The following is a 20,449-nucleotide window of genomic DNA, read 5'->3' on the forward strand; positions in this document are numbered from 1 at the left end:
ATAAATCAGCAAAAACACTGAAAATGCGTGATTCTAAAATACAACTTTTCTTCCACGCCCGTTAATTAGCTTAGAATAATATAAAGATTTATCTAAAGAGACCCACCCAGCAAGAAAATTCGTTAAAAATTGTAGAAATATCTCCAGGAAAAAACAAAATTTTAAGAAAATAGTTAATTTTTTTACGATTTAAATTCTTACAAAAAAAAAGTTATATTTAATTTTAAATTCTACTATATCGCTATTTAATTATGTATTTTTCTATCGTTAATATTCTTAACATTTTGTTTAACATTGTTATTATCTCTATAAAACATTAAATATTCACGGTGTTTCTATTTTATTAACAAATATTTTAAAAGGGATATTGGAATAAGGTAGTTTTATAATAAAATATTTTATTAACGATTCTTGAGATTTTACATTTATATATTTTTAAAAAAATTAATAAGGAAAATAAAAATAAATGACAAAATGAACTGTAAATTATATTTATCTAAAATAGTCTAGTTGTAAACTTAATTTAGATATACATATATATATATATATATATATACATATATATAATATATATAATATATATATATTATACATTGTAAATAATATAATATACATAATAATGTAATATACATTGTAAATATTATATAATATACATTGTAAAAAATTGTGAGTAGTCTCTCATTTTATCCCAATTTTTTTTCTTTTCCGTTACCAGTTATACATGATTAACCGTCAAACAAATTATACAATAATATTTCATTACAGAAATCTTGTTAAAAATTTGAAGGAAAACTCTTCGTAGTCTTTTAGCTTTTAAAACTAACTCGATTTGATATGAAACGAACAAAAAAATATCCTGATTCATTCCTATTTACGTCCAAATAACTAATAGATCTTTTTCACTGTCTTCGCTGGATCTGGACGTTTTTGCACCAACAGTATTCCAATTAAAATTCAAATAACATTTACTTCAGTCAGGAATTGAAATGTTATAATATTAAAAAAACCGGTATGATTACTTTCATGAACTAAAAACTTATAAAATGTGTTTAGTAAGTAAAACACTATTTGAAAACAAGACCGAAATAAATATAAACATTTCTTTTAATAAGAGTACAAGTTTTCCGCACCCCAATCATTTCATAATACCTCAAGTTTTCCGTAACTGAATCGATACATCACGTACTGAAAAAAACCAAACTTTCGTCATTAACTGTTTTTTATTACAATAACTCTGTCGATGAAGAATAAATAAAACGATAACCAGACACCTTTAAAAAACACCGTCAAACAAAATATTATATTTGTCTCTGTTATTAAATTTAAATCCAACCACAATCAAAAAATTGTATAACGACTTGGTCCAAAATTCATTATTGAAATACTGGAAAATAACAACAGCATAAAATAAAATAAGAAAACACATATCTATTGCGCATTTAATTTCCTGCTGAATATGCGATGAAAAATAAATGCTGAAAATCAGTTACTGCGAAATAAATACTGTAAATACTTATTTTAGTTAATCTATCGAAGATTTTTATGCCGAGCCAAGTGTCGTTCAAAGTTACATCTGAAAAGAAAACCGACAATAAAATATCAAAAAATGAATGTATAAAAACACGTACAATAAATAAATAAATCGTTCATCAATATCAGAAAGAAGGTAACGAAAAAATAAATTTACAGATTTTTATATCGTCTAGCATCATGGAAATACAGGAGCAGAAAATCTAATGTGGACACCACATGACTTCCTTGTACGCCTATTAAATTATATATATACATTTTTTTAAATGAAAAGTACATAAAATTTTATTTCATTAATAACTTCCGATATTTTTTCATATTGTTTTTATTATTATTACTGAATTATTATTTATTGTAAAAGGTTTTTTTTTTACTATTGGAGGTTAATAATTATTAATAAATCAATATATTTAAATTAAAAAAAAGAAGTTAAAAAAGGAGATTAAGTCGAATTTGAATCATGTGCATTCCACTTGTAAGAGCCAAATATTTAATTAATTAAAACTTTATTTGGCTATAACTCTGAAACCAATGAAAATAAGTACCATTTATGATATATCGTTGAAAAACTCTCAATGAGGGCTTATTACTTCAGTTAAGAAACGTCCAAAATCCAATGTTTTTTTGATTTTGGGCTTTTTTTGGACACTTTTGGTTCAGTCGACTGCAATCAAAAAGGGAGGTGCACAAATAGATGTTACAACAGTCCTAAATCCAAAATTTCAACATCCTACGGCTAATAGTTTTTTAGTTATGCGAGAAACATACGTACGTACAGACGTCACGCCGAAACTAGTCAAAATGGATAGTTCCGTTGAAATTCGGAAACCGAAATTTTTCGCGATCAAAATACTTCCTTAACTTCGAACAAGAAAGTAAAAAGCATAGAAATGGTACAATTTACTGTAAAGGTACTATTTATTAAAAAATAAATTTAGGAATATAATTTCATTCGCGGTATTATAACATTTGTTTTTTTTTTCATTGCGTACAAATTATTCAACCGATCAGTATGAACATAACAATTATTCCTGACTAAAATAGAAGTTACATAAAAATAATCAATAAAAAAAATACTGTTTATAAAAAAAAAAGCTTAAAGCCTTTTGAAAACAGATTACTTAGCAGTCAATACGAAATGTGTCGTCAGAATTTTTATGTGTTTCACGAGGATATACAATCGAGTTGAAAAGTATTTATATATCAGCAATAAAGGGTACTTTTTATTTTTCTTTTGAAGGGAAAATAGCAATAATGAAATTAAATTGAAAAAATAATTGGAAAGTAAAATAAAACCAGTCAGTATTTTTTTTATCGACTTTTATTATCGTTAAGATGGGAGTTATTTAGCTTTAAACTTATCGACGCAACGTGATTTATCATTACTTTTCAATCCAATGACTAGAGAATAAATTAATAAAACCTGATCTAAAACATCATTCATTTAAAAAACAGTTTGAAATACAACAATCCAGGGTTGCCCGACACAATTCATCGGGTTCATCTTTTTATGTAGAATACCGAGTAAGAGGTTCCTTATATTTTATTTGCCCGATAGAGCGATCGAATCAATACTGTACGTTCAATATATGTGATAAACAAGAATAGCCCGCAACCGTCTTGTTTATGATCCTATTAATCGATGCAGCGCATATTAAAACTTCAGTATTATCGATAAACCAGACCACAACAAAATGGCGTTAGCTTTTGTTATAGTATATCAAATTATCGCTTGATTGACTTTTAGCAGAAATATCTTTGGTAAAATACAATTTCCAACTTTCAATAATATCCGATACGTTATTTGGAAAAAAAAATTATTAATTTTAGTATAAGAAGTACATCTGGATTCATTACGGCAAGCAATTACTGAAACTTTTAATACTTTCAAATACCGATAATAAAAACAATCGGTTAACAGCAGTGGCGGCCCGTACCTAAAATTAGTGGGGGTGCTGATCCAAAAAAAAATTTTTGGACCTTTTCAAGGCCATGGTTAAAGTTTTCTATAAAATAAAAGAATTGAAAAAATGAATCAAACAGAATAACTGGAAGCAGGATAATAATCTAATTCTACAGTTTATCATATTTAAGAATGGTTCCCGGTTTTTAAGCACATTTTGCTTAAAAACCGTATTCGGTTTAACCGTATAAATAATAAAATGTCAATACATATAATATTTTTTAGTATTATTAGATAATAACTTAATAAAATATCCGCTTAAAAACACTAAAGTCCAACGATGCTTTATTTAAATTTCTATGTACACAGAAACAAATACATAATTAGTTTTTACTAATTACATTCTCTTTCGCCCTTCCAGCGTGCTTTTGGATAGATCTGACGATCAAAGAGCCCTTGCTTTACGCTATCTGATCACTGAAAAAAAACATTTAAACCGCTTTCATATTCCTTTCAACGACTAAACTAGAGTAGGGAACGAACAAGGAACGTTCCATACACACGCGGAGTAAAAAAAAAAACTACCTTCCACCAGCACGCCAAGGTCGGAACTGCTGGAGCGACAGTGCTCTCTCTCCTTCGCAGCCTCGTGTGCAGCTTCCTATGAGCGCATGCGCACAACAGTCAAACACCACGTCGCTGGAACTCTGAAGCGCACAGTTCCATACAAAGATTTTTGTACCTTTTTCATAAACTGGAGGACTGCTGACATTAGGCTTAAGGATTATATATTATACAAGTATAAAGAAAGAGTTAAAGGAAAAAGGACTCATTATATTAATGTTATAGATAATATCGAGCAGAAATAGGGGGTGCTGCAGTTCCACAGTACCTATACGCGAACCGCTACTGGTTAAGAGCTAAATTATTAAAAAAATCATACAATGAAAACTATAAACATGTTTCAATAAAATAATAATTACTTCATTTAAAATCCTTCGGTATCTTCTTGCTCGAATATTATATTTGGTATGAAACGTAAGGTCGTTAAGTCTCCATTAAAAATAATTCAACAGCAAAGGTCAACTATGAAATGGAAAAATAATTATAGAGACTATCACCACAAAGTTAGATAATATTTTTGACAAAGATTAATAAACGGACTCGATGTAATTACTTCCTTACCTTTAGCGTGCTCCTTGTCTAAGTTGACAACAGCTTTTTTCCAATCTTCAAGTTTTTCTTGTAAAGGAATAACCAGACAGTCCATTATCGCACTGAAACAAAAAATTAATGTCCTTATTACAGATTAAATAAAAAAAAGGAATTAATTTAAAGCGGGAAAGAGCTTTTATTATTTAATTATTCATGTAAGATTACATAATTTAAACTTAAGTAATTAAGATCGTTAAAAAAATAATTTTGACGGATCAATTGATTACATAAAAGATGAACAATAAACAGGTTTTTTTCAATTAGGTAACAAAAAAGTAAATAAACAATCATTCTGTAACGTTCTATTACTGTATACTTATCTGATCTGATAATTTTTTTAACCGAAGTTATTCAATCAATACATATCAATCATGATAAGAAGATCGAACCAATTCATATTACATAACAATGTTAAACTATTATAGATTTAGCATAGAAGTGTGTTTGTGTGTGTGTGTGTGTGTGTGTGTGTGTGTGTGTGTGTGTGTGTGTGTGTGTGTGTGTAAGTTTGTGCGCACACATACACATAAATCGTGGACTATGAATATCCAATTTACAGAGATAAATTTACACAGATAAAAACAAAAATATAAAACAATTTTTATCAAGATTTTCCGTACAAACAAAATGGAAGAAATTAAGTTACCTTTAAAAATTTATTTTGTACCTAAAGGTAAAATGGTGAAAGTACCGTTGATTTCTGGTGTAATTCGCTAATTATCTGCTCTACTCTTCATTGCAAGGGTACAGTAACAAAAAAATTCCAGTTTAGGTTTTTATAAGCTTTATTTTATTATACCTTCTAAAATAAAGAGAATGGAAACTACCCAATTTCCATGAAAGGAAGAACAAGTGTCGATGTATTTAAGAATGCTTTAGTGAAACAAATATTTTAATCTTTTTTTAAGTCTCTATTAAAATTCCTTTAAAGCAAGATGTTATATAAACATAAGAAAATTTTTTAAACACTGAATAAAATACCGTTTAAAACTCGCGTGAAACCACCAACCAAGTAAATTGGAAACAAAAAGAACTTAAAATGTTAGAGACGAACACATACTGGTGAGGATTTAATTCTAATTCAATCAATGTCATAAACAAGAGTGACCACAGTATCTTCAATTATTTGTGATATAAATGCGGCAAAACATTCATTTCTAATACTGCGTTTAAAATTTAAAAAAAAAGATTATTGAAAATTTATAGACCTTAACTTTTTATCTGACATTTTTTTCTACAATTATTATATATATGATTTTAAACCTTTCTTTACAATAGTAAACCTTTCAAAGTATGTGTATACATACTATCGTTTGATTTTGATAAACATAAGCTAGTTTCGTTAATATCAGTTCTCCATTTTTGAGTCAGTTTAGAACATCAGGCAGATTGAATGAAACAGTAATGGTAAAAATAATTGAAATTATCATAATTTTTATCACGAAAGACATTTTAAAAAAAAAAAAATATTAAAATACATCACAAAAAAAGAAAAAAAAAAGAATGATTCAGTTGTACTTTCGTCGACATTAAAAACTTTCTTCTGTATCTTTGGTTGACAACTAAGAAATTAATGGGACATTTCAATTACCTCTTGGTAAAAGATTACACCTTTAAGTATAAAAAAGGAAACACAAATTACTTATTATAATATTAAATAATAATTATAAATATATAATAAAATCAATTATTCTTTTGGTATATTCGTCGACATGATTTATTGATTGTATATGTGTTTTTGTACGAAATAAAGGAAGTATTATGATGGCGAAAAATTTCGGTTTTCATATTTCAACGGAAATATCAATTCTGACCATCCACGAATCCATTTTGACTAGTTTCGGCGTGACGTCTGTAGGTATGTACATATGTATCTCGCATAACTCAAAAGATGATTAGCCGTCGGATTTTGAAATTTTGGATTTAGGACTTTTGTGTACCTCCCGTTTTGATTCCAATCGACTTGACAAAAAATGTTCAAAATAGCCCAAAATTCAAAAGCTTTGGATTTTGGACTTTTTATTAACTGCAGTAATAAGCCCTCACTGACAGCTTTTCAACGGTATATCATAAGTGGTACTTATTTTCATTAGTTCTAGAGTTATAACCAAATAAAATTTTAATTAATGAAATATTTTGATCTTACAAGGGGAAGGCACATCGGTTCAAATCCGACTTCATTTCCTTTTTTTAATTTAAATTTATTGATTTATTAATAATTATTAACCTGTGATTGTAAAAAAAAGTTTTACAATAAGTAATAATTAAAAATAATTAAAAAAAAAAATATGGAAAAAATCAGAAGTTATTAATGACATAAATTTTATGTACTTTTAGAAATGTGTCATGCAATTTAATAGGCGTACAAGGAAGTCATGTGGTGTCCACATAAGTGTTTTTTCATAGTAATAGGATTTTTGTTCAATTTATAACAGCCTAATTAATTTGTTTATTATATTTCATATTTTTTTCTCTGTCAATCATTTTGAAGTAAAATGAATATTAATTCTTAGTTATATATACAAAGCGGTCAGATGCGCGCAAGAACCAAACATGCACCTCCATTTTGCTTTGATATCAAGAATTCCGATTTTGCAAACATGTACTGAAGTAGAAAATATTTTAATATCTTAACAGTAATGAAATTATACTGTATATCAACAAGTGCTTAAAATGTTGTTATTTAGATGGTAAAAAATATTCCCTAAAGTACACTAAAAAAATTTTAAATTGTTATTAAATTAAAAAAACAGCACGTACTTAAAAAAATATAGTATGGAATAAAAATAAACTGTACTTTTTTAATAGTAGCTACACATGCTACAGGTAGTGTTATGGTATTTTAACAATAATGAGTTACATTATTAAGAAATGCCGGAAACAGACTATCAGGTCTCCCTCTTCCCTACTGTATTATCTCACCTAACAATAGTTGATAAATGTCATACTCCACTACCTCTTAAATTAAGCGCTGATAAACATAATTATCTTTAGAAATGGTATTATAACACATCATAACATACAGAAAATTACAGAAACATGCAAGAAACTTTAAAAACGTAATTTAATTCAATTCTCTACTTAAGAATCAATAAAAAAAGCTAAAATAAAACTGTACAATTAATTAATACAAATGAGCGCGTACAAAAGAGTGCAGGTACAGTAGCGCATATAACAAATCATATATTATATAGACCAACGGCACAAAATTGTTATAAATGAGGAAAACTAAAAATAGTATGACTAAACTCGAAACCGATTTAAAGGAAGTTAAAAAGAAGATACTCATCATAACAGACAAGAAAAATGCAAAGCAAAAACAGGACAATCAGTGGATAGACTATGTAATGTTGAAAACAGAAACCGACGTAGATGAAGAAACGAAATCGCTATATACAGGAATACAGGTTGTTTTTTTCCTATATAGTAAAATCAAAATTTTAATAGACAAGAATCGTTGAAAAAATGCAAAAGGTTTCTGAAAACTGTATAATTTCAGTAATAGATATACAGGCCAAAGGAGAAACACATCATATACACAATACATAACACCGATGCTTACTTAAACATTTATTGGTAAACTCTTCCACGAACCCATTATCCCGTTAATTAAAATTAAAATTAACCCGTTAATTTAAATTAATGAGTAAATATAAAATAAAAAAAAAAGAAAGAGTACGTAACGAAGAAAATTAGATATATAGAGAGGGGAGGTAAATGTGAATAGACACAAATGTGAATACAGGGGAGGTAAATGTGAATGAACAAATGCAGTGTCATTGAACACCATTAATTATATTGCAGGAAGAAGGCTACAACACATCAACAAATTGTTTATTTATTGATAAAAAAGTACAGGATTTTTATCAATAATATGCAAGTCAAACTTGCATATTTAATTTTTAAATAATTTAATAAATGTTAAAATTAATATCGAAAGATGACTTAAAATTGAATAATTGAAAATCTTAGCGAAATGATTCGAAACTGGTTTGAAAAAAACAAAATACCACATATTATTGGTTAAGTTAGATTATAACTATGATTTGAGGACTAAGTCAGTGTTGCTAATGTTGTAAACACCATTAAAACAAAAATTGAATTTTCACGAGTTGAAACTCTTTCATTTGTAAACGAAACTGGTTTAAATATCAATTTAAAAAAAAAAAACATATATAAAAACAACATGAAACTTTAAAATGTGATCTAGAATTTGTCTTTGTGAACGATTTGTGTACCCAAAAATGGATACACAAATGTGTATCCATTTTTGGGTTACACCATCCAGTCTTTAGAAGTCATGGTTTACAGCTTCTTTGTCTTTCATAAAAAAAAAGATTATTTATTAAGTTTTTTGATGGATAAGTTGATTTAATTTAATAGAAGTCGACTGAAATATAAGAGATTTTCGTAAACTGTGTTTATGTTAATTTAATCAATTTTCTAATTTAATTTTCTTTTAATATAACGACCTCAGAAATACACTATATTTCAACGAGGAAGATGAGAAATTGATGGAACTACTGTATACGTGTCTTACATCCAGAGATATAATTTTATATTGTCTCCACTCAGGTTATTTACCAGCTAATATTCGCTGAGTTTACTGTTAAAATTGTCTTCAATTAAAAATGGTCTCAATTTTTTCGTCAAATCTCTTTTATTTTTGTTTTTTATATTTAATTTAATTTTATATAGTCATCTGTGTTATAGGCTACTTTGGGAGGTCGGGTAAAGGTCAGTAATTCTGTATATTTTTAAAACAACAAAGTTTCTGAAATAAACAAATACGAAAGACGTAAAACAACTTAATATAAAATAGATTTCCTGTTTCTTGGAATCATTTTGTTTGTAATCAATAAAAGTATAATCAAATTAATTAAAATAATAAATATTATTTATATAGAGTATACATCTTAGCTGATAATTTTTTTTTTTATTATAAAGCGTTTCAAAAAGAAATATAGGCTAATCGATATTAGGTTGAAACAAACAACTTTAAGAATCCATTTCGTAATAAATGCACTGTAAAGTTCAATGGCGATGACCGTTTTGCAGCTTATAGGCTAGATTAGAATATTATTAGTCCTTTATCAACGAGATGAAGGACGCTAATAAAAACTGGAGAGCAATTTAGACGATTTAACAATATTTGTAAAAACCTTTTTTTTATGTAAAAAAAATTGTATGTAAAAATTGTATGCGCGCATTATTAAATATTACTGGGCAATAATTAATTATGCGGGTACGCGCAGAAAAAGAGATATTTGCATAATCAATTTTATAATCGTATTCGGGCGCGTACACAATTAAAATTATTACTTTCTTTGAAAAGTGTACAGCTGCTTCAGATCAATCGTATTCAGAAATTCACTACAAAAAACATTTTTAAAACATCGAAAAATTTGCATACATCTAAAGAGAAACAAAATAACTTTACCGAACATTGGTTTTATCTGACTTAATTAGAGGAAATTATTAACAAAAGTTCAGAAAAGGAATGGGACGTACATCATACCACGGTGGCCATTATTTCTAGACAAAATTCCAGTACAAAAAAATAATTTACTAAATAATATTGCAACATGTACCCAGCTTTTAATTTGAAAATGCACTCAAATTAAATTGGATTAGGACTCAGCGAAAAAATTAAAGAATAGTTTTTAAAAACATAATATGAACATTTATTTTATTTTCAACAACATTGAAATTCTCTATTTTACAATAATAGAACTATAAAAAACCTTAAATATATATAAAAACCAGTTTAATTAAATTAATTTTGTTATTTTTCAATTTCAATGCACTTTTTTTTAAAGAGATCAATTCTGGTTTTTAAATACTCCTTGATTCTAGACAAGTCATGTTATAATTATAAAAGTGATTTCACCGTATCGACCTTCAGCTGCGTTTTTTCGGTTTTCCAAATGATTAATACATAAAACACCCTTTCTGTAGGCGTGTTAGACGCTGATAGGCAAATGGTAGAACATAAGTAATAAATGTTTTTGTTATCAAAATATGTAAATATTTGTACCCATTTCTGTTCGGACTGTACGGTTATTGCTCACCCATTCTTTTATCTTATCAGCGTCTGCATAACTTTTATTAATGGAAGATTTATCAAAAAATCCATATCATCTTATTTAAGGCCAAATATTTTTTTTCCGAAATAAAATTAATACTAGTTGACCTTTGACCGCAGAGGAACTTTCTTCGAATCAGTATTCCACTGGTTTATGTAATTGATGCATGCCTCATAAAAATTAGCTTCGGCAGATTTAAATTTACCGATATTAATATGCCAAGATTTACCCATTTCATTTGTAACTTTTTTTTTTTTTTTTAATTTAAACGCAAAAATGACCCCTCTCTTCGCGCATTTAATTTATATTTTAAATTCTTGTTAATCAAAGATATTATATGGGACGGATAATTTTTGGGATCCAGTCTGGACAGTACTGTTATGACAAAAAGCCTAACTATGTGTGAATAAAACCCAGATTTCTGAACATGGATCGTTAAAAAATTGTTTTAATATTGCGAGACATTCTCTTCATTTATGAAATATGACTTTAAATGTTTAAATAATTTTAAGATTCTTTCTATGGCTGGCTTAAGAGTTAACCATACGGTCTTACTGTATCTCAATAATTTATAAAATTCGAAATCAACGATATTACATATTTCCTTGAAATTTTCATTTTGCACTGTGTGTAAATAAAAAGTAAGAATAAATATTTTCAACTATATTTTTTCAATATTAATAGGAAGGCGTTGCGCTGTTGTTTGAATTTAAAATGTGTACGGCACAATTTACACCTTCATTACTTGTCTGAAAAAATTGTTCTTATCACGTGTAGCTGCACCGTCAAAGTTGCAATTAATGTTATCAGCACAAAGGGTATAGTTTATCTTTTATATTGTTAACATCCACGGTTTTTGGAATATATTTTGAAATGATAGGTGCTTGTTTTTTTAAATTTTTACATAAACTCCGTTCTTCAGTGTAAAGTACCTCGCCAATTTGGACATATTTAATTTAATGTTCCCACGATTTGAACCATCAGAATTCAAAAGTAACAAAACTAACATCTAATATATTCGTAATTGCCGGCCTCCGTGGGACGAGTGGTAGCGTCTCGGCCATTCATCCGGAGGTCCCGGGTTCGATCCCACGATCAGGCAAGGCATTTTCACACACACTAAAAATCGTTCATTACATCCTCTGAAGAGACCAGGAGGTGAAACAAGGAAAAAAATATATAAGTAACTGAATTTGGTGCCAACACACTGAATACAAGTCTCATATTTAATAGGTGTACAAGAATATTTTCAGTCAAAACATCTTTTTTATTAATTTTGATGTGAAATCGTTGGAACAAAATGAGTGGTAATGTTGAATTTTATGGTAAGCCCACGTGCCTTCATTATGGTATTTTTATTAATTGCTGATTAATTAAATGTTTTTATTCTAAAAAAATCAGTCAAAGGTTTGTTGGAACAAGCAGCAATATCAGCCTTTTCGTGTTTTGTTGTATTTAAATGTTGTTGAATATTAGTTGTTCCACATTTTGCGATAGAAAATATTCCCATGCGTTTATTATATATCACTTCACTGTCTTTTCGTTTTCTTTATAAATGTAAACTCTTTTTTTTTTAATTCATCAATGAACGTGTATTTTCTCCTTTTAGCTGTGACCGTAACTAATACAAAATAAGGTAACATTTATTCAAATAGCGGAAATGAATACTTTTTTCGAAAACTTACTGAATAGTTAAGATATGATACACAAAAAAAAAACAAAATCAAAATTTTCGAGAAAATAAAAAAGGAAAGAACACGTATCGAGTGTATTGAGGTTATGTTTTACTTGACACCGCAGTCTACCGTAAAAATAGATTGAATTTATTTGTGAATTGTAAAGATTCGTTTACTTTCAAACTCTGAAATTTATAGTAAGCCCAATTTTCATTACATTTTAAAATAAAGTACGTTTTCTTTTTAAGTAATTATACAGTATAACGCCTTAAAGTACAGTACTGTATGAATACAGTACGAACGGTCACCGTTATCGTACCACAAGCACTTCACACTTACGTTAGCCCACTGCTAACTATAAAGATCTCATTTAAGAATAGATAATTAAAAATTTCTTGCCGATACAACTCTCCCTACATCCACCCCAAAATCCAGTTTATATTAAACTACTTATTTACTTCCTGATGGCTTCATCCTTACATGTTACGTCTTTTAATCTCTTTTAAAGTAAACAACCTTACTTGAAATAGTTTGCTCTAATTCTAATACATCATAAAAATAATTTTTTACATTATAAAAATTATTTATATTTCAATTTAAATAGCTTTATCGTAAAATAAAGTCGGAAGAATGCGTCGGGGAGAATTTAAATAAGTAAAGAAATTCGAGGGCGAATTAAGTAGTAAAGGGTCTTTTATGTTATTGCTTCCCCTTCCTACCAGAAAAACTAATCATAGAGTTTCGTAGATAGACTAGTTTCACGTCCATTATCTTATCGTTAGTTAATTTTCTTAAATGTGATCGTTAATATTATAAATAGGTCAAATTATTACATTATCGATTAATGAAACGCCTTACCAACACATGACTGCAACTTATCTCAAGTCTATAAAATGATAAAAAACACATAAAATGGAAATATTATAAACGTATATTCAATACTAATTTTATAAAACAATTATTTACTAATTTTAACTAAACATTTTAAACAGGAATTTTTTTAAAACTAAATTGTGTCAAAAGAGAATTTATCTATTTATTAGTCAGTCCAAAAATATTTATGAATCATTAATCGAAAATACTACGACGAACGGATTGAAACAAGGCTAATTGTGACTTTTTTGTCTAATGTAAGCACCCCCAAAAAATAATTTGAGATCGTACTACCCCATAAAATATTTTTATCAATAAATCTTTACACGATTTATGAGTATAAATATCTTGTTCAAGAATAGATAATTAAAAAATTCTTGCCTATAAAAACTCTTCCAAAATCCACTTTACATTCAGCTACTTATTTACTTCCTGATGACTTCATCAATTGCATGTTACATTTTTTAGTTTTTTTAAACTTAAAGAAAAATTACTAAGTAAAATTAAATTTTAAAAGATCGGGTACTATATTTAATAATCACGATATTTGATTTCTTGATTGAAGATAAACGTTTTGAATAATGATGTTATTAGTGGTCAATATTTTTATTTCAAATCTTGACATACAGTTCCATAAAGATCTATCGATTCCAAAATTCTATGGAATTAGGCTATGATAAACAAATCGAAGCGCTTTATTATAAACGACTCAAACAGATCGGATGAAAATAGAAAGTTTTCCTAAAGGTTCATGTAAATCATTAAAAATTCTTTAAGTTTTCACGTAAAAATATAAATTTATCTAGAAACACTATGATTTCATGATCACAAATCTTAAATTCCTAAATTTAGTTTTCAAAAAAATAATTCATTTCTCAACGATCTAAGATGAAATCGAATTTTTATAAACTGCTTTCGGTCTTTCATGTCTTACATTCAAAAACGATTTCGTTTTATATTCAGCTAGTTTAGATTTTTATAATATTTTTAAATAAAAAACTTCCTCGTTTAAAGAAACCGCGAGTTCTTTAAAATTGCATTCTTTACAATGTACGATGTCCACGGATGAATTTCGCTTTACATTTCATTAAATTCACTCCTTACGTAATCCAAAAACTGAAAATTAATTAATTTTTCCCTACCGAGTCGAATCGATTTATTTATAATCCATTGTTTCACAATAGAAAGGAATAATAGGTTAATTTGTTGATTGGCGCTGTTCATCTGTCTTTTTTATGGCTGTGATGCACGTAAACCATCCGAGATAAAAGCGGCAATAGAATTGCTTTGAAAACTAAGCCACAATTATTTTTAATTTTATAACTGAACTAGAAAAAGAATTAAACATTTTTAAGAAGAAGTAAAACAAAGTTATATTTCAAACGAGATAGCATCTCAACAAAAAGGAAATTGAATTTATCTTTCGGCCAGCTAATCGACTTAAATTGTTACGGATCTGGAAAAATTGAAATAACTCAGAAAAATTAAAGAAAATAAACGCTTAAAAGAAGCTTAATCGGAAACGAATGATATAAATTAATTTAATAAATATTCAATTTATCCACCCTATTAAATGACAAATGAATGTTAATATCGAAAGCAAATTTATAACTTACAGATAATTTATAAAGCAGTAAAGTTGAAGTCACAACGTATAATACAAACATTTCGATCACGTAATTTCAGACATCATAAAATGTAGATAAATTCCACAGTAAAATTAATGTAGCTGATGACATAATTAGGGCAGGTGAAAGGGTGGAGCCGTTAATAATCACATATAAAATAGCAGCACAAAGCTGAACCTGCTAGGATCACATCACGCACTTAAAAAAAGTTATGACAGAATGATTACATCATTTTTCGTATAAATGTTAATATTTCTAATTTTATGTTGTGCGAGATGGACTACTCTTCATGTTACAACAAATTTAGAATTCTATTCCAAAATCATACGTCATTTGCTTCTGCAATTCTAAACAAGAATCCAATCCTTAAGACATTTGTGACCAGTAATATGAAACTGCATACATACGCACTTCTAATAACATCTTGCGGAACCTATTAGCGAGTCTGACACTTCGCCCGTAAATGGGATTCCTCCGACTCACCACAACCAAAAAAAATAAATAAATAAAAAATAAAACTAGAACGTGCAAAGAATTCATTTATGAAAAGTAAAGTTTTGGGAGTGAGTACTTCCAAAAGTGAAAAGTATACTGAGAGGATATCGGGAAAAAACTGATGTGGAAGAAAAAAAAAACAAAGAGGACGTATCTTTTTCAAGATCAAATGTAGATCACCATTCCAAAAAATCAAAATAAACGAACACTTTAAGTAAGAAGAAATATTGCTTTTGAAACACAGCCTCCAATTTTAATCACAACACTTACATTCCACAATATTAATCAATAAAATATATAGGTATAGCATCAGACGAATGTTTAAATCCGGGCGAAACACATCTGCCGTAGGAAATTTGTTTATATATTTCCAAATATCTTTTTTTTAACACCATTATATTTCAAAACCTTTAAAATATACAAATTGCAGATTTCGGTGGTTTAGATTTCATAAATTTACTTTAAGCTTCCTATTTACAAAAACAACAAAAGTTGTATTTTTCAACTCTTATTATAATAGAAACACTAGTTTTAAAGTATTTGTAAGTAAAATCTATTTTTTAATTAATATTTATTATTATTATTATTATTATTATTACTTCGTTTTGTATTTATTTTTTTTACTTTTTGTATATTATTTTGTCAGTATTTCCTGATTATGGTTATTTAACAATCGAAATGCTCGTGTAGTGTTAAATTATTTTTTGACGGTTTTTTAGCGTTTTCTTGTTTATCAATTTAACAAATATTTCTTAAACCTTGTTTGGTTCAAAGTCAAAAAGTTATCTTACAGCTCGTCTAACATGTTAGCCTTCCTGTTCTATCACAGAGGTACGAATGCAGTCTTATATTACTGCACAATAATTTATCAGAACAGAAGTAATTAGCACGATCAAATGTTATTATTAATGACTACGACAAAAAGTCTGATATGGACATCACATGACTTCCTTGTACACCTATTAAATTACATATACATTTTTTTTTTTTTTAATGAAAAGTACATAAAATAAAATTTCATTAATAACTTACGATATTTTTTAATTTTTTTGTATTGTTATTATTGAATTATTATCTATTGTACTTTTTTTTCCACTCGGAGGTTAATAATTATTAATAGTGGTCTAGGCCGAGTGGTAGCGGCCTAGACATATCATTCATCTGATTCTCTGAAGCAATACCATACGGTGGTACCGGAGGTTAAAAAAAATTATTAATAAATGAATATATTAAGTTAAAAAAAGGAGATGAAGTCGAATTCGAACCGATGTGCCTTCCCCTTGTAAGATCAAAATATTTCATTAATTAAAATTTTATTTGGCTATAACTCTGAAACCAATGAAACAACTTATCGTTGAAAAGCTCTCAATGAGGGTTTATTACTGCAGTTAAAATAGTTCAAAAACCTAATTTTTTGGATTTGGATACTTTTGGTCCAGTCGATTGCAATCAAAAGGGGAGGTGCACAACTACATGTTACAACAATCCTAAATCCAAAACTTCAACATCCTACGGCTAATCGTTTTTCAGTTAAGCAAAGATACATACGTACGTATAGACATCACGTCGAAACTAATCAAAGTGGATTCAGGGATGGTGAAAATGGATATTTTCACCATGAAATCTGAAAACCGACATTTTTCGCGATCACAATACTTCCTTTACTTCGTACAAGTAAAAACATCCGTAAAAAAAACAATCTCGTTAAATTTTTATATTTACAAAATACACATGACACTTCTACAAGGAGGTTAAATAGAATATGGAATAGAAATATTTTGACACAATTACAATAAACATGAAATTTACAGTAATTTATTAATTAATAGATTTAAGATAATTAATAACTTCATTTAAATACCGTTAAGATATGATTTAACCCTTATTATTTTTAGGAACACGACGTCGGACGGTCACATATACATGTCACTCACTTTATTCGTCACTTATTAGGCAAACTTTTAGTAACACTACATAATTTTCAGGAATAAATATAAGTAATAATAATAATAATGATAATAAAAATGATATTACGATTGATAAAAAATTATTTGGTTGACCATGAAAAAAGTAACTTGTTACGTACAGTACAAATCAGACTACAGTAAATCAAAAGAAACCAATTATTTTCCTCGCAATTAAAAATTTCCATCAATATACGGCAATTTAATCGTATTTAATTTTTTAACATGTAGGCTTATGTCATAAAAAAATGATAAACGTGAAGAAAACGAAGATAATTTATTAATAACGAGCGTAATTAGTGTTAATGTGAATAGATTCTACAATTTATGTTTTTAATAACCTAAAAAAGGGATCACATTCATTACAAAAAAAAAGGTATTTTCAAATACATGTTTGTGGTAGGTTAAATGCGAGTGAGTTTTAGAGCAAAACATCTCTGACTCGTTTTATATGCACGACTTTTTACAGTCGTTCAGCAAAATTTCATACTACGGCTTGTAAAATCAGTAGATTAGAATGATGTTTTTAGACGACTCGGTAAATTATCGTTGAACTAAAATAAAAAAATCAATCCGATGCTTTCATAAACGACCGTCCTATAAAATTCCGTCGGACGACTCAAGAAAAAAAACCGCTTGTATAAATTCTACAGATACCGGAATGAAAATCTACTTTTAATATAACAACGATAATTAACCGTACCGTTGTATAAAACAAATAACTCGGCAAAATGCTTACATTAATTGCCCAATAAAATCCCGTAAGAAGACACGGAAATAACTGTCTCCATAAAATTGAACTGATGATGAACACTCTCGTCTAACAATTAATACTACTAGGCGATACACCAGAATGGAATTCCAGACCTTAACGACAAAAAAAAAATACTAATAACATTTGGATTATTATTCTATAAAAACGTAATTATAACCGTCTACGTATAAGAAGATAAATAAATTTATTTTAAATCGATTATTTACATATTATAATCTTACAACTACTTAACAAACATTAGAAAAAAAGATAAGAAAAATATCTACCTGAGAGGGACGTAGGAGTATATTAAAATCTCACATACCCCCTAAAATAAATACACTTTACAAAGTAATTTTAGACTAACAAACATTTGATCTGTTTAGTGTAGAAGATAATACCGGAATGAAATACTTTATCGGTTTAACTTTAAAACCTTTCACATAAGATTATATAAATGAAGTTTATTTATTTTTCTCTGAACAAAAATAAAATAAATGAATCCAACAAACCTAAGTTGTCTGAAATAGCACAACCTAATACGTTCTATTTATGTAGCAGTTGAATTTAGTTAATTTTTCTTTTTTATTGTAATATAGTAAAAATTCTGAACGAGAAACGTAATATCGTCTGTGAAAAAAAAAATTGCTGATTATTAATATCAGCGTTACAATTATCGAACACAGCAACTGTTAGATAATATTACAATTATAAACTATTTTCCACTCCACAGCTATTAATAATGAATAGAACAAACAATAATTTTAAATAAACAACAAAATCGACAAATAAATATATTTTAATTGCTGCAATGTTTTATAAATTTTTTTTTTTTAAGTGAAATGAGTTTTCTTTACGGTTTGTGTATGAATAGTACAAAAATACCATTCACTTAACATGTAATATATATATATATATATATATATATATATATATATATATATATATGACTATGTATAAAATCTGTGGCTCGAAAATCTCCAAAACTATTGGATCAATTTCATTGAAATTTCAATAAGCTGTACTAGTGCCTCTGAGGTTGTGTATGTGAAACCTGAGCCACTGCTCAGTTCCATTTGACAACTATGTTTTTTAAATGTTTATATTTTCGGAGTATATTTTAAAACTTCCATAGGTAATGAATGTAGAAATATTTGAAATGAAGTAGTTAGCTTGATCGTAATTTTAAAATGTGAATTTTTACAAAATTAGAAAAAAAATACTTTTATGAAAAGCTTTTTTTGAATGAATTCTACAAAAATTAAAAAGGAATCGAATTAATCATATAAATATTAGGTGGAAGAAAGAATTGGTAACGCGTTTTGTTCTGGAAAACTATCGCAGATTTAAAAAATTTTAAAAAGTCTTACGTTTATTCCAATCTACATACTTTTTTTTATGAACGAAAAGAAAGTACTCTTCTAGCGGATGACAAGAGAGCAAACGAACGACATTTATGTCGGCATTTAGTCCCGTGCAACTCTATTGCGCCACAAGCCACCAAATTAGCTGTGATCGCGTCACTGATAACATCTGTCTACCTTACAGTGCCATCACTGCACCCGCTCACAACTAAACCAGACGAGTGCAGCCCCAGCTATAACCTTGATAGGCCACAGGCTTCGTCCTGCAACCCACATGTTACTGTTGTCCGAGGAATAAGAATCATGTAGAAGCATCTTTACCTCCCTACCAAAGTACAACATGCTCGCCCGCTTCCAGTGGGTAAAGAGATAGAGATTAAATGTCAATTTGAAACCCGAGACGACCCAGTCTAGCAGATCTCGTGTTAGATTTAAAACCTTCTATTTGTCCTGAGTTTAAAAGCTCAGACATGAGTCCATAGATAGAAATGTTAAAAATCACTCAAATCCACACAAAGAATGCCGCACTAGACTTTAACTAAATCAATTAATATTTAAACGCCGTAACTGAAAACCCGTAAAAGTATACAAAACATATAACAAGTACAACAAAACATAAAGAGTATAAAAAAATGACGCTAGGTGGTTATAATGCGGCACGAAAATAGAAAAACGAGATTGGTATAAAAAAAATTAATGAATAGAAAAAATTTAAAAATATGTTAACACCCGTATTTGATCGTTCGAAACATTTCGTCCAGACAACAACTATCATACAATTTGTCTGTTAAATGGTTCTTTCAAAAATATTCTATGATTTTAAAACATACAGCATAATTATTTTAGATAAATACACATTGTTTTTATATTCAAACATATTTTTTTCATTAAAATAAAATACATTATTCAAAACAAATAACATAAATTTTCATATATATATATATATATATATATATATATA

General features: G+C 28.1%; 1 protein-coding gene across 3 annotated transcripts in view; it reads right to left on the minus strand.

The window, feature by feature from the left end:
* LOC142321586 (uncharacterized) overlaps nt 1-20,449 on the minus strand; it is a 419,684-nt gene that overhangs the window by 62,348 nt on the left and 336,887 nt on the right. For all 3 annotated transcript variants that reach the window (XM_075359798.1, XM_075359799.1, XM_075359797.1), the window contains exon 5: nt 4,619-4,710. In XM_075359798.1, the coding sequence (XP_075215913.1) occupies nt 4,619-4,710 (92 nt within the window). The remainder of the gene's footprint in view (nt 1-4,618; nt 4,711-20,449) is intronic.

This window comes from Lycorma delicatula, chromosome 3 (assembly GCF_047948215.1).
Source record: "Lycorma delicatula isolate Av1 chromosome 3, ASM4794821v1, whole genome shotgun sequence".
In the NCBI taxonomy this organism is placed as follows: Eukaryota; Metazoa; Arthropoda; class Insecta; order Hemiptera; family Fulgoridae; genus Lycorma; species Lycorma delicatula.